General features: G+C 34.4%; 1 protein-coding gene across 7 annotated transcripts in view; it reads left to right on the top strand.

Annotated features, from left to right (window-relative positions):
* The first annotated feature begins 312 nt into the window (after positions 1-312).
* Positions 313-11982, top strand: part of LOC128231744 (phosphonopyruvate decarboxylase-like) — a 39232-nt gene continuing 27562 nt past the window's right edge. The window contains exons 1-3 of one of the 7 annotated variants that reach the window (XM_052944915.1): positions 313-444; positions 9661-9726; positions 10234-10374. In XM_052944915.1, the coding sequence (XP_052800875.1) occupies positions 10261-10374 (114 nt within the window). In that variant the 5' untranslated portion in view covers positions 313-444; positions 9661-9726; positions 10234-10260. Of the gene's footprint in view, positions 445-8052; positions 8546-9660; positions 9791-10233; positions 10375-11982 lie in introns of those variants that run through there. The other 6 variants (XM_052944910.1, XM_052944911.1, XM_052944909.1 and 3 more) reach the window with 6 other exon arrangements.

Here is an 11982-nt window from a genome sequence, read left to right as displayed (position 1 = left end):
GCATATTCCAACATGGTTACAATTAGTTTTATTTATTAATCAAAATGAGTTATGCCTTTTTATAAGTGGATTTCACTCCGATTTCCGATCAATTTTCGAAACATTGTTGTAACCTTTTTTTTTTTTGACCAATTTCAATAAAAAATTGAAATATAAACCCTCATGAAGCATATTCCAAAATAGATACAATAAATTTTATTTATTAATCAAAACGAATTTTCACGTTTTGAGTGGATTCTACTGCGTTCGATCCTTTATCACCCTGCACCGTATACTGCTACTGAAAGCGTTGTCTGCTTTGTTGCTGTTTACATGTTGACAAGCAAAACTGTTAGTGGCGAATTTGCTGAAATAAACAGTGGAAACACATTTGGTAGCTTATATACCTCGCTGTGATATGACCATTGTTACGCTATATCATTGTTAATCAATCTTAATATTGAGGCAAGTGTACTTAAATCAACTATAAACATAGTGTAATGTATTTTCGCGATATATAGATAAAAATATCGCATGCAGTTATATTACAGATTGTTTTACAAATAATTAGGGATAATATCTTAACTAAATCATCGTAACATAAAAACAAAACAAATTAATGCTATATATGTTACTAAAGAGTGCAAATATGTTATACGTATATATAAATATATATACTCAATGTTTCATCTATCGGTGTATACCGTCTATCGATGTAATCCGAAACATGCCGAATATCGATCACGTGAACGGGTACCTGCACTTCGTATTGTTTATATTCATTCGAGATAACTGTCAGCTACAAACATTTAAAGATCATGTCGCTTCTACGCGTAAGTATTCCCCCAAAATTAAAAAAATATATGTATAATTAGATTTTTTCTATATTCTAATTCAACCTTCTAAATGTAACCATTGCTATTGCTAGAATCTTGCAAAACTCAGATCGGATTTTCCCGATTTCATTTATTTATATATGCTGATGACGTCACTGACAGGTGCTTCTTAACAATGTGCAAATTCGCGGTCACGTTACCTCCATGTTTGGTATTGTTATCTACTGAAAATGTCATATACACCGGTTGATTGTACATACATCACAAAACAAAATGGCCGACCCCTATGTCAACAAATAGGTCAGGTGTCGGACATATACTATAGAAATACTTTTATGGCCACATAATTTTAAAGGTAATTCAATCCTCAACATATATGTATTAAAAATGATACATTTATATCAACTTCGATTTTACAATAAGCAAAGGAAGTCATAGTGCACTGATAGATGAAACACACATGCTATATGCAGCTTAGTGTTTATTAATATAGTGCATACTTATTAATTATAATTGCATGACCATGTTGTTTTTTTTGCTTTTCGAGTGTTTGGTATTTGTGCCCTCCATAGCATAGATTGAATGTTGATTTACTGTCCATAAAATGAATGATTTTCACCATAAAATTTATAAGATCGTGAATCTGTACTTTGACAGATATTGTCACATTAACCAAAGATGGTTCATACAAAATTTTAACTTACTACAACCTAACTCTCCAAGATAATTGTATAAAAACTCCAACAGAGTTTGGATTTGTGACCTTAGCCAGTATTAAGCATATGAAAGTCATGTGATTATTACAGATACATGTTCCTATGTTATTTTTAAATTGACTGGGATTTAAAAATACGCCAACTGCTAAGATACATGTGTCGTAAGTGATTTGATACATCAGTAATTAAGATTAAATGCGCTGTACACAACACTATTATTTTTACTATAATTTTTGACAATGTTCTTTTATCCTTGCAATTGTATCATATGGTGTCAATGCCAGTTTTTTATCCCCCGCCGAATCGAAGATTTTGGGAGGGGGATATTGTTTTGGCATTGTTCGTCTGTCATTCCATGCTTCTGTCCTTTGGTCCGTCCGTCTGTCTGTCCGGTACCATATCTTGATAGGTTTTGATCAGAAAATGTTCAAACTTGGTCAGAATGTTCCCCTTGATCACATCTCGACCACTTGTAAAAGTGGGTCACATGGGTCAAAAACTAGGTCACAAGGTCAAATCTTAGAAAAATCTTTGGAACAAACTAGAGGCATTATACATGGTAAAATAATTACGAAACTTAATCAGAAAGTTTTCCTTGATGAACTCTTGGTCGGAAATAAAACTAGGTCACAAATGATAAAAAAAATAGGTCACTAGGTCAAATCTTTGAAAATCTTGTCTGGAACCATATCATGGTAATGATTGGTCAAAATATGTTCAAAATTGGTCATGATGTACCCCTTGATGAAATATAGATCACTTAAAAAAGTGGGTCACATGGGGTCAAAAACTAGGTCTCTAGGTCAGATCTTAGAAAAATCTTTGGAACATACTAGAGGCAGTATATATGGTTAAATATTCATGAAACTTAATCAGAATGTTTTCCTTGAAGAACTCTCGGTTGTAAATAAAACTGGGTCAGATATGATCCAAAATTAGGTCACTAGGTCAAGTCTTGTCTGGAACCATATCATGGTAATGATTGGTCAAAATATGTTCAAAATTAGTCATGATGTACCCCTTGATGAAATTTTGACCACTTTAAAAAGTGGGTCACATGGGGTCAAAAACTAGGTCTCTATGTCAAATCTTAGAAAAATCTTTGGAACATACTAGAGGCATTATACATGGTTAAATATTCATGAAACTTAATCAGAATGTTTTCCTTGATGAACTCTGGGTCTTTATTTAAACTGGGTCAGATATGATCCAAAATTAGGTCACAAGGTCAAATCTTGTCTGGAACCATATCATGGTAATGATTGGTCAAAATATGTTCAAAATTAGTCATGATGTACCCCTTGATGAAATTTGGACCACTTAAAAAAATGGGTCACATGGGGTCAAAAACTAGGTCACAATGTCAAATCTTAGAAAAATCTTTGGAACATACTAGAGGCATTATACATGGTTAAATATTCATGAAACTTAATCAGAATGTTTTCCTTGATGAACTCTGGGTCGTTATTAAAACTTGGTTAGATATGATAAAAACTTAGGTCACTAGGTCGAATCTTAGAAAACTTTTGTCTGTGACCATATCATGGTAATGATTGGTCAAGTTATGTTCAAAATTGGTCATGCTGTACCCCTTGACAAAATATGAACCACTTAAAAAAGTGGGTGTCATGGGGTCAAAAACTAGGTCACTGGGTCAAATCTTTGGAACATACTAGAGGCCATAATACATGGTCAAATATTCATTAAACTTATTCAGAATGTTTTCCTTGGTGAAATCTTGGACTTATTTAAAACTGGGTCACATATGATCAAAAATTAATTCAAATCTTAGATTTTTTTGTCTGGAATGGAAATGATTGATTTGATTATGTTGATTGGTCAAAATTAGTCTTGATGTACCCCTTGATGAAATATGGACCGCTTGTAAAAGTGGGGCACATGGGGTCAAAAACAAGGTCACAAGGTCAAATCTTAAAAAAAAATTGAAACACATTAGAGGCATTATGTATGGTCTAATATTCATGAAACTTAATCAGAATGTTTTCCTAGATGAACTCTTGGACATGTTTTAAACTGGGTCACATTTGATAAAAAAATAGGTCAATAGGTCAAATCTTTCAAAAATCTTGTCCGAAACTATTTTATGGTGGTGATTGGTCAGATTATGTTCAAACATGGTCAGTATGTTCTCTTTGGTTAATTTTTGACTGCATTTTAAAAGTGGGTCAATAGGTAAAATCTAAGAAAAATGATTGGGAACACACTAGAGGCAATCTAATATTTATGAAATTTAATAAAACTTTTTTCCTTGATTGTTGTTGAAAAGTTCGAAACTGGGTCACATGGGGTCAGAAACCAGTCAGCAAGTGAAATCTTTGAAAAAAATGTGTCCCCAACCCAACATTGGTATTGAATAGTCAGTTATGCTCAAATTTGGTCGGAATGTTTGCCTTAATGAAATCTTACAAGAATTTAAAAATTGATCACATGGGGTCAAAAACTAGGTCATATCTTAGAGAAATCTTGGAGGCAATACATCAGCTCTAATTTCTATGAAACTTAATCAGAATGTTTGCTTCGATTGAAATTTTGGAATAGTTTGAAACTTGTAGGTCATGTGGGGTCAAAAATGAGGTCACTGGGTCAAATCTTAAAAAAACCTCTAGAGGCTATATTATTTTGCAATATATCTGGACCAATCTTCATGAAACTTGATCAGAATGTTTGCCTTGATGAAATCTTAAATTAGTTTGGAACTGAGTAACATGGAGTCATAAACTAGGATTCTTGGTCAATTTTAAATGCTATGTTATTTACAATATTTTTTTTATTTCAAACAGTTGCAATCAAACTCAAACTCATATATTATTATTTCACCAACAATTGATTTCCATTCCTTGACTTAGCCCAATCAGGCGGGGGATATCAATTCAACGAATTTGCTTGTTTTAACTTACCATTATTTCCAATGGGGTCCTTATAATGGGGAAAATAATATATGTCAGTATCTCAGATGTTGGCTGTTTGTGTAAAGCTTTCTTTAGTAAACAAATAAATAACAGACTCTGGCTAGTTAAAGAATGTTTAGGTGTATGAGGTTTTATGTTCTATTTTTTCTGGTGTAATGGACAACCTAGTTTCAATATATATGATTGTATGGAAAGAATAACAACACATGTTTGAATAAAAATGAGGGCTTTTAATCTAGAATGCCGTGTTTAAGTTATGTTTCCATATTTGGGCAGCTAATAAACTGCCCTGCCTGAATACAAGATGTAAAAACATATATAAAAACAGAAGGAATAAGAAATTATACAGAGTTTTATCATAAAGTGAGGTGAGCCAATGTCTTATGCAGTATGAGAGGAGGAGAGGAGAAGGTGGATTTCCAAATTTTAAGCATATTCCACTTTGTATATCAACGAACAGTAATGGAGTAAGAGTGCCAAAAATAGCTAAAGTAGACACATGATTTAAAGTTTTGGTCATGTGATTTAAGGCTTTAAGACGATTGGCTCTGACTTCATTGATTTAAATAATAGTAAATAAAGACGTAAATACTTTTATATGCTTATAAAATTCATTTCCGTTCTATTGTTTCTAGTGTAATGGACAACCTGGTTTCACTATGTATGGAAAGAATAACAGCATGTGTTTGAGTTGAAATAAGGGCATTTATTCTAGAATGCCGTTTGTTGAGTTATATTTCCATATCTGGGCAGCTTATAAACCGCCACAAGTAGAGACGGCCAGATAAAAAAAAATCCTATTTACAGTTATTATATCAAAGACTGGAACAAAACGTATGACATAATTGATGACAAAAAGTCTGAGACATACTATTCAAGCTCAAAACCAATTAAACAGAATCATCAGTAATAAAATATATAAATCTGCCAATTCTTCATACCAACATAAGATATGAATTAACTTCTTTTTTAAAAGTATACTTATTTTTCATATTTTTTAACTGTATTGGAAGACTGTTCCAGTGCTGACTTTGGTACCAAATGGAATAAGCACTTTCTTAAGTTCCCCCCATGTACCCATATACTCTTGACATCAAACTGTATTCATTCGTACAGCTGTATTAAAGAAAATAAATCGCTGCTTTGCAGCTTGGTATATATTTGGATGTATTGCTTTTTTTTAGTTCTAAATATTATTTTATAACCTTGGGCATTACCATATCAAAAATGAGCTTGACTAATTTTGTACTCAAGAGTGCAATGATTTTGCAAATTTATTCAAAGCATAATAATACACCTGTTATTAATGCTAATTTTAAGACAAAATCTTTACAAAAATATTCCGGCTTGTGAATTACAATTGTGGCTAGTAAAAGTGTGACTACGTAAATATGAATGATTTAGTTCCATTTTTCATATCTTATTTTAAATAAGACACACTATAACCAAATGTAGAGCAATAACAGTTTGATATTTATGCAAAAGTTGTCCCAGAAACATGACAAATGCCCCAGAAAGGCCTTGTTGGACAGATAGCCATTAGAATTGAGGCCAGTCATGATAACCTACCCTACATTCCCATGACATTTTTAATAATTTTGAAGAACAAAGTATGTAGATGGAAATGATAAGTCACTGCAAAAGGAGTGGATGTCAATCTAAGTGTTCTACAGTTATTGATTGGAAACAGATTTTGAGGTAAAGGTCACCACAACCTAGTGTTGGGAATCAGACAGAAAAAATACTATTGATAATTGGTTTATGAAACCGATCAATGATCGATTATTAATCAATTTAATTATTATTTAAATATCTCTGGTCATCATACGTCATATTTAAGACATACAGATACAGTGCATGCACTAGTTTTAAGCACCAATGTTCCCTTACTATATTGTTTGTAGATTTCTTTGTATAAATTACATTATTTATTCAGAACGCGACTATCTTTTAGTGTTTACAAGTTACTATTACAGAACATGAGACCACAGGCTCTATGTTTTGTCGAACATTTACTAGTGTAAACATGTGTAAAATAAACACAAAGAAAGATATCAATTCCATCTAAAAATCAGTCAGAAACCAGTACAACAAGTAGATGAATATTCTATACGTTTTACAATAACAGTTTCTTTCAGAAAACAGAGGAAACTAATTTCTTACATGGCAAGAAGTAAACGGTATAAACATGTTTTAAAAATCACTTTTAAACCACAAACATGAGAAAATGGGAACCAATCCTTAAGCAGTTAAATTACAAAGACAATTTGTAATAAGGTACTGTAGTGACTTACTGACTTGATAAAAATATGAGTAGATAACTTAACATAGTAACACCTTTACATTTTAACATTTAACTAGCATTAACCGGAAATAAGTAAATTAGTCGGTAGCAGCTACATCCTGTGTTTCTATAATCATTTGTTCAAATTTCACTATCGATTGTCCCCGACGTAGGCCTCTCCGATCAATTGTCTATTATAATCGATCATCAGCACAACACTACCACAACAGTGACCTTTGACCTGCTGATCTATAAATCAATAGAGTTCATCTGCTGGTTATTACCAACATGTCTACCAAGTTTGAGGTCCCTTAGCCAAAGCCTTCTTCAGCTATTGGTTGGAAACAGATTTTCAGCTTGAGATCACCACGACCCTGCCCTTTGACCACTGAACTCAAAATCAATTCATCTGCTGGTCAATGCCAGCCTGCCTACCAAGTTTTAGGTCTCTGAAGTGTTCTTCATTTTTTGATCGAAACAGTTTTTCAGCTCAAGGTCACCATAACCTAGACCTTTGGTCCACTGACCTCAAAATCAAGTTGGTTAATCTGCTGGTAGTTTCCAACCAGCCAACCAAGTTTAAGGTCTCTGGGCCCAAGCGTTCTTCAGATAGTGATTGAAAACAGATTTTCAGCTTGAGGTCACCACAACCTTGAATATTGAGCTTCTGACCTCAAAATCAATAGGTTTTATCTGCTTGTCATTTTTTAGCTCGTCTGATTTTTGAAAGAAATGACAATCTATTGTCATCCCTTGGTTGTCATCGGGGTCGGAGGCATTTGTTAAGTTTTGCGTTTAGGTCAATTACATGGAAACTATCAACACTATCACTTTGAAACTTGGGGAGCTTGTTCATCTAATATCCTTCTTCACATTATACCCTAAAGATACTCTGTCTCACCTGTATTTTGGGTAATACAACATAAATTTTGATGGATTTTGGTCTATTTTGAGAATTGGACATAGCTTCTTCAATTTTTGTTGGATTTATTTCAATTTTGTTCACATACAATAAATGAATAATGTACTTTAATATATCAAAAGGTTTTTTGAGTCACACATTTCGAAGGGCAGGGGAGGGTGGGTGATATTTTAGTATTTTTGGACTTTGTAATTTTTAGCTAGTCTGATTTTTTAAGTTTTGTGCTTGGGTCACTTAACATACAAACTATCAAAGCTATCACTTTCAAACTTTGGAATACCTGTTCACTATCAAATGCACAATACTTTATAACATAAACCTGTAATGTATTAGGGTTACTTTTAAAATTTACTCTTTGTCTCACAGAAAGGCAGATCATACCAAAGTATGGAGTTATAGAAGCTGTTGATGTTTCAGTGGGAATAAACCATCAGAAATTGTTTGTGATTGGAGTTTACATTTCACCAAAAATTAAAACTACGGACGGCTACCTTTTAATCTTTGGAGATTTCAATATTGATGTAGAAAAGTGTGGTAAAATGCCATTCGGTGCTCTGAAGCATCTGTCACAGTGTGTACAGTCTGCAACAACAGATTATAATTCACAGCTTGATCATAATATCTACACTAACATTCAGAGAAAAAACATAAATACTGGTGTATTTGAAAGTTACTTCTCAGACAACAAACCTTTCTTGACAATATGCAGTTTAACTCAGTAAAAGTGATAAAATTGTAATATATATATATATAGTGAATAGCCAACAGGAATTAATCAGCTTATCTCATTTGGCTGTCCATACACAAACTCAGCTTATGAAGACACCCATCTGTCTTACTTTAGGATCTCATTATCATGTATTTGAACTTGGAACATGGTAAATTTTTGTTTGATACTTCAAAAATAGCAGTTGTGTGAAGTTATTGTACAACATAAATACATTGTTATCAATCCGAATTTGAAGATTTTTTATATGAAATAAATAAACCGTTAAAGGATAAAATCAGACAAGCGTTGAGCACCCGCAGGCGGTGCTCTTGTTTTACCGGCTTTCTAGTCAGAGGTCTATAGGCTTAAGTGTTGTTTAGTTATTGATGGAAAACAGATAACCAGCTCTAGGTCACCATGACCTTGACCTTTGATTCACTGACCTCAAAATCAACAGAGTTCCACTGCTTGTCATTACCAACCTGCCTACTAAGTTTGAGGTCTCATGGCCATAGCATTCTTCAGTTATGATTCGGAAGTAGATTTTCAACTTGATATGACCACAACCTTCACCTATGACCCACTGACCTCAAAATCAATATTGTCCATCTGCTGGTCATTATCAACCAAGTTTGAGGTCCATGGGCCTAAGCATTCTTCAGTCATTGATCTGAAACCATAGCGCCGGACAGACAGTCTCATTACTTTATGCAGCCTTTCAGGGGCATAAAAATGATGTTTTTTAATGATTTTTTCAGCAACAAACTCTACTGTGTTCATTATGATGGTGAGTTCTGTTCACATGTTTTCAAAAAATGAAGCTTTTTAAAGCTGAAAGCAAGTGACAAAATAGCTATCACATAGGTAGGTTACCAGTGCCACTCTATCAATTTCCTTTCAAAATATGACCATAAGGAAATAACTTTTATGAATCGATAATTCATAGATAAATAACACTCATATACTTATGTCCATCACCTGACCATACACTGTCAAAGATTCGCTCTAAAAAACATGTCTAAAATTGCATTAATGTTAAATATGAATAGGAAAATCCCTGTATGGTTCTTCGCTGATCAGGTTAAGCAGCCTGGCTCTCACTGACATGATTTTTACTATGATTGCACTTGAGTTTAGAAATTATTGTGACAAATTGTGAATAAGTTTTTAAAAGCATCGGCAGTCAGGATGAAAATGATTGCATAATGTTTAAAGTTGCAGTTCATTTTTAGATAGATGAATGTTTCTCTGATGTTGATGATGTGTAACATGTTTTCTTTTCAGGCTTCTTGTTGCCATTCAACTCTGACGGGTGAAACAGCGTGTAACTTCATAAAGTCATTTTCAAAGGCAGGAGCTTGAGATACTGAAGGGTGATTTTATAGTGTGGGAATATTTTTATAATATACTATAGGTATAAGAATACAAGTATTTTTTTAGTAAGATAATGACTTATGTTATTTGATTTGTCTACCCTTTGCAAAGTGTTGTTTATACAGTATAAAATATACATTAAGCAGAACATCAGTTCTAATTAGGCTAAGGAAAAATCATCTCTAGTTTCTCATCCAGATTTTAAGAAAATAGCGGGACTTAAAATTTTAAAATAAATCAGATATCATGTTATATATTAAGATCTCCATTCTACGTACCGTTTTGAAGAATTTTGGTCACTTCTCTCCAAGGCAGAATTTTTGTTTTATAAATAGTGTAACAAATCTGTGAATTGAGAGCTTGATGCCGACTGAAGTTGGCAGTTACCGACACATTTTCTGCAGGAAACAAGACTGTGAAAAAAAAACTTCTTTGACCTACACTTCTGATTTTCAAAAATGTGCAACGCTTCTTTTGATCCAGGGCTTTGGTAGGACCGAATTCCTGAACATGTCAAGATTGTACCAATTGTTGCATGGGGCTCGTGCGGTGACCCTGCAGAGGCCAGCAAGTCGATTGTTTCACACGAGCATGTGTGTCGCTCAGGATGGCAGGGAAGAGTCGGTGAGAAACTGTTTTATATACTGATTCTTCGTATGTGGCTATGCTGCTCTGTAATTTTTATTTATTTATCTGGGGGTGTAATTGAAAACAAGCTTTAGTATTTATTAATTTATAATTGTATACCTACTTGGTGGAAGAAACTTGAATATATCCTTGGGTGTATGTTTTTTGTTGTTGTTGTAGCAGAGACAGAGATGGGATACAATTTAAAAGGTCAGCTAAGTTGATATGAAAAATGACAATTGCACACAGATTTACTCAGAAGAAGTTATAAGTAATAATAGTGAAAAAAGTATGAATTGTTTATATAAATGAACTTTTTATGATTCTAGAATTTCATTTCAAGAATTGGATGGACAAAATGAGTAAAACTGAACTAAACATCACAAAAATACTTTTACACCACAGTGTGAAGGCCAATAATATGTTTCTTTTTATGCCCCCGAAGGTGGGCATATTAAAATCGCACCGTCCGTCCGTCCGTCCGTCCGTCCGTCCGGCTCTGTAACTTTCCCTTGTATGGACAGATTTTAAAATAACTTGCCACATGTGTTCCACATACCAAGACGACGTGTGGCGTGCAAGACTCGTGTCCCTACCTCAAAGGTCAAGGTCACACTTAGTGTTTATTCACAATGGAGTGCTGCATATAAGGACATAGAGTATAGGTTGTCGTGTCCGGGCTGTAACTTTCTCTTGTATGGACAGATTTTAAAATAACTTGCCACATGTGTACCACATACCAAGACGACTTGTGGCGTGCAAGACCCGTGTCCCTACCTCAAAGGTCAAGGTCACACTTAGTGTTTATTTACCATAGAGTGCTGCATATAAGCATAGAGTATAGGTTGTCGTGTCCGGGCTGTAACTTTCCCTTGTATGGACAGATTTTAAAATAACTTGCCACATGTGTTCCACATACCAAGACGACGTGTGGCGTGCAAGACTCGTGTCCCTACCTCAAAGGTCAAGGTCACACTTAGTGTTTATTCACAATGGAGTGCTGCATATAATGACATAGAGTATAGGTTGTCGTGTCCGGGCTGTAACTTTCCCTTGTATGGACAGATTTTAAAATAACTTGCCACGTGTTCCACATACCAAGACGACGTGTCGCGTGCAAGACTCGTGTCCCTACCTCAAAGGTCAAGGTCACACATAGTGTTTATTCACAATGGAGTGCTGCATATAATGACATAGAGTATAGGTTGTCGTGTCCGGGCTGTAACTTTCTCTTGTATGGACAGATTTTAAAATAACTTGCCACATGTGTTCCACATACCAAGATGACGTGTGGCGTGCAAGACTCGTGTCCCTACCTCAAAGGTCAAGGTCACACTTAGTGTTTATTCACAATGGAGTGCTGCATATAAGGACATAGAGTATAGGTTGTCGTGTCCGGGCTGTAACTTTCTCTTGTATGGACAGATTTTAAAATAACTTGCCACATGTGTACCACATACCAAGACGACGTGTCGCGTGCAAGACCCGTGTCCCTACCTCAAAGGTTAAGGTCACACTTAGTGTTTATTCACAATGGAGTGCTGCATATAATGACATAGAGTATAGGTTGTCGTGTCCGGGCTGTAACTTTCTCTTGTATGGACA

This window comes from Mya arenaria, chromosome 4 (genome assembly GCF_026914265.1).
Source record: "Mya arenaria isolate MELC-2E11 chromosome 4, ASM2691426v1".
Lineage (NCBI taxonomy): Eukaryota > Metazoa > Mollusca > Bivalvia > Myida > Myidae > Mya > Mya arenaria.
This window is presented reverse-complemented; position numbering and strand designations above follow the sequence as displayed.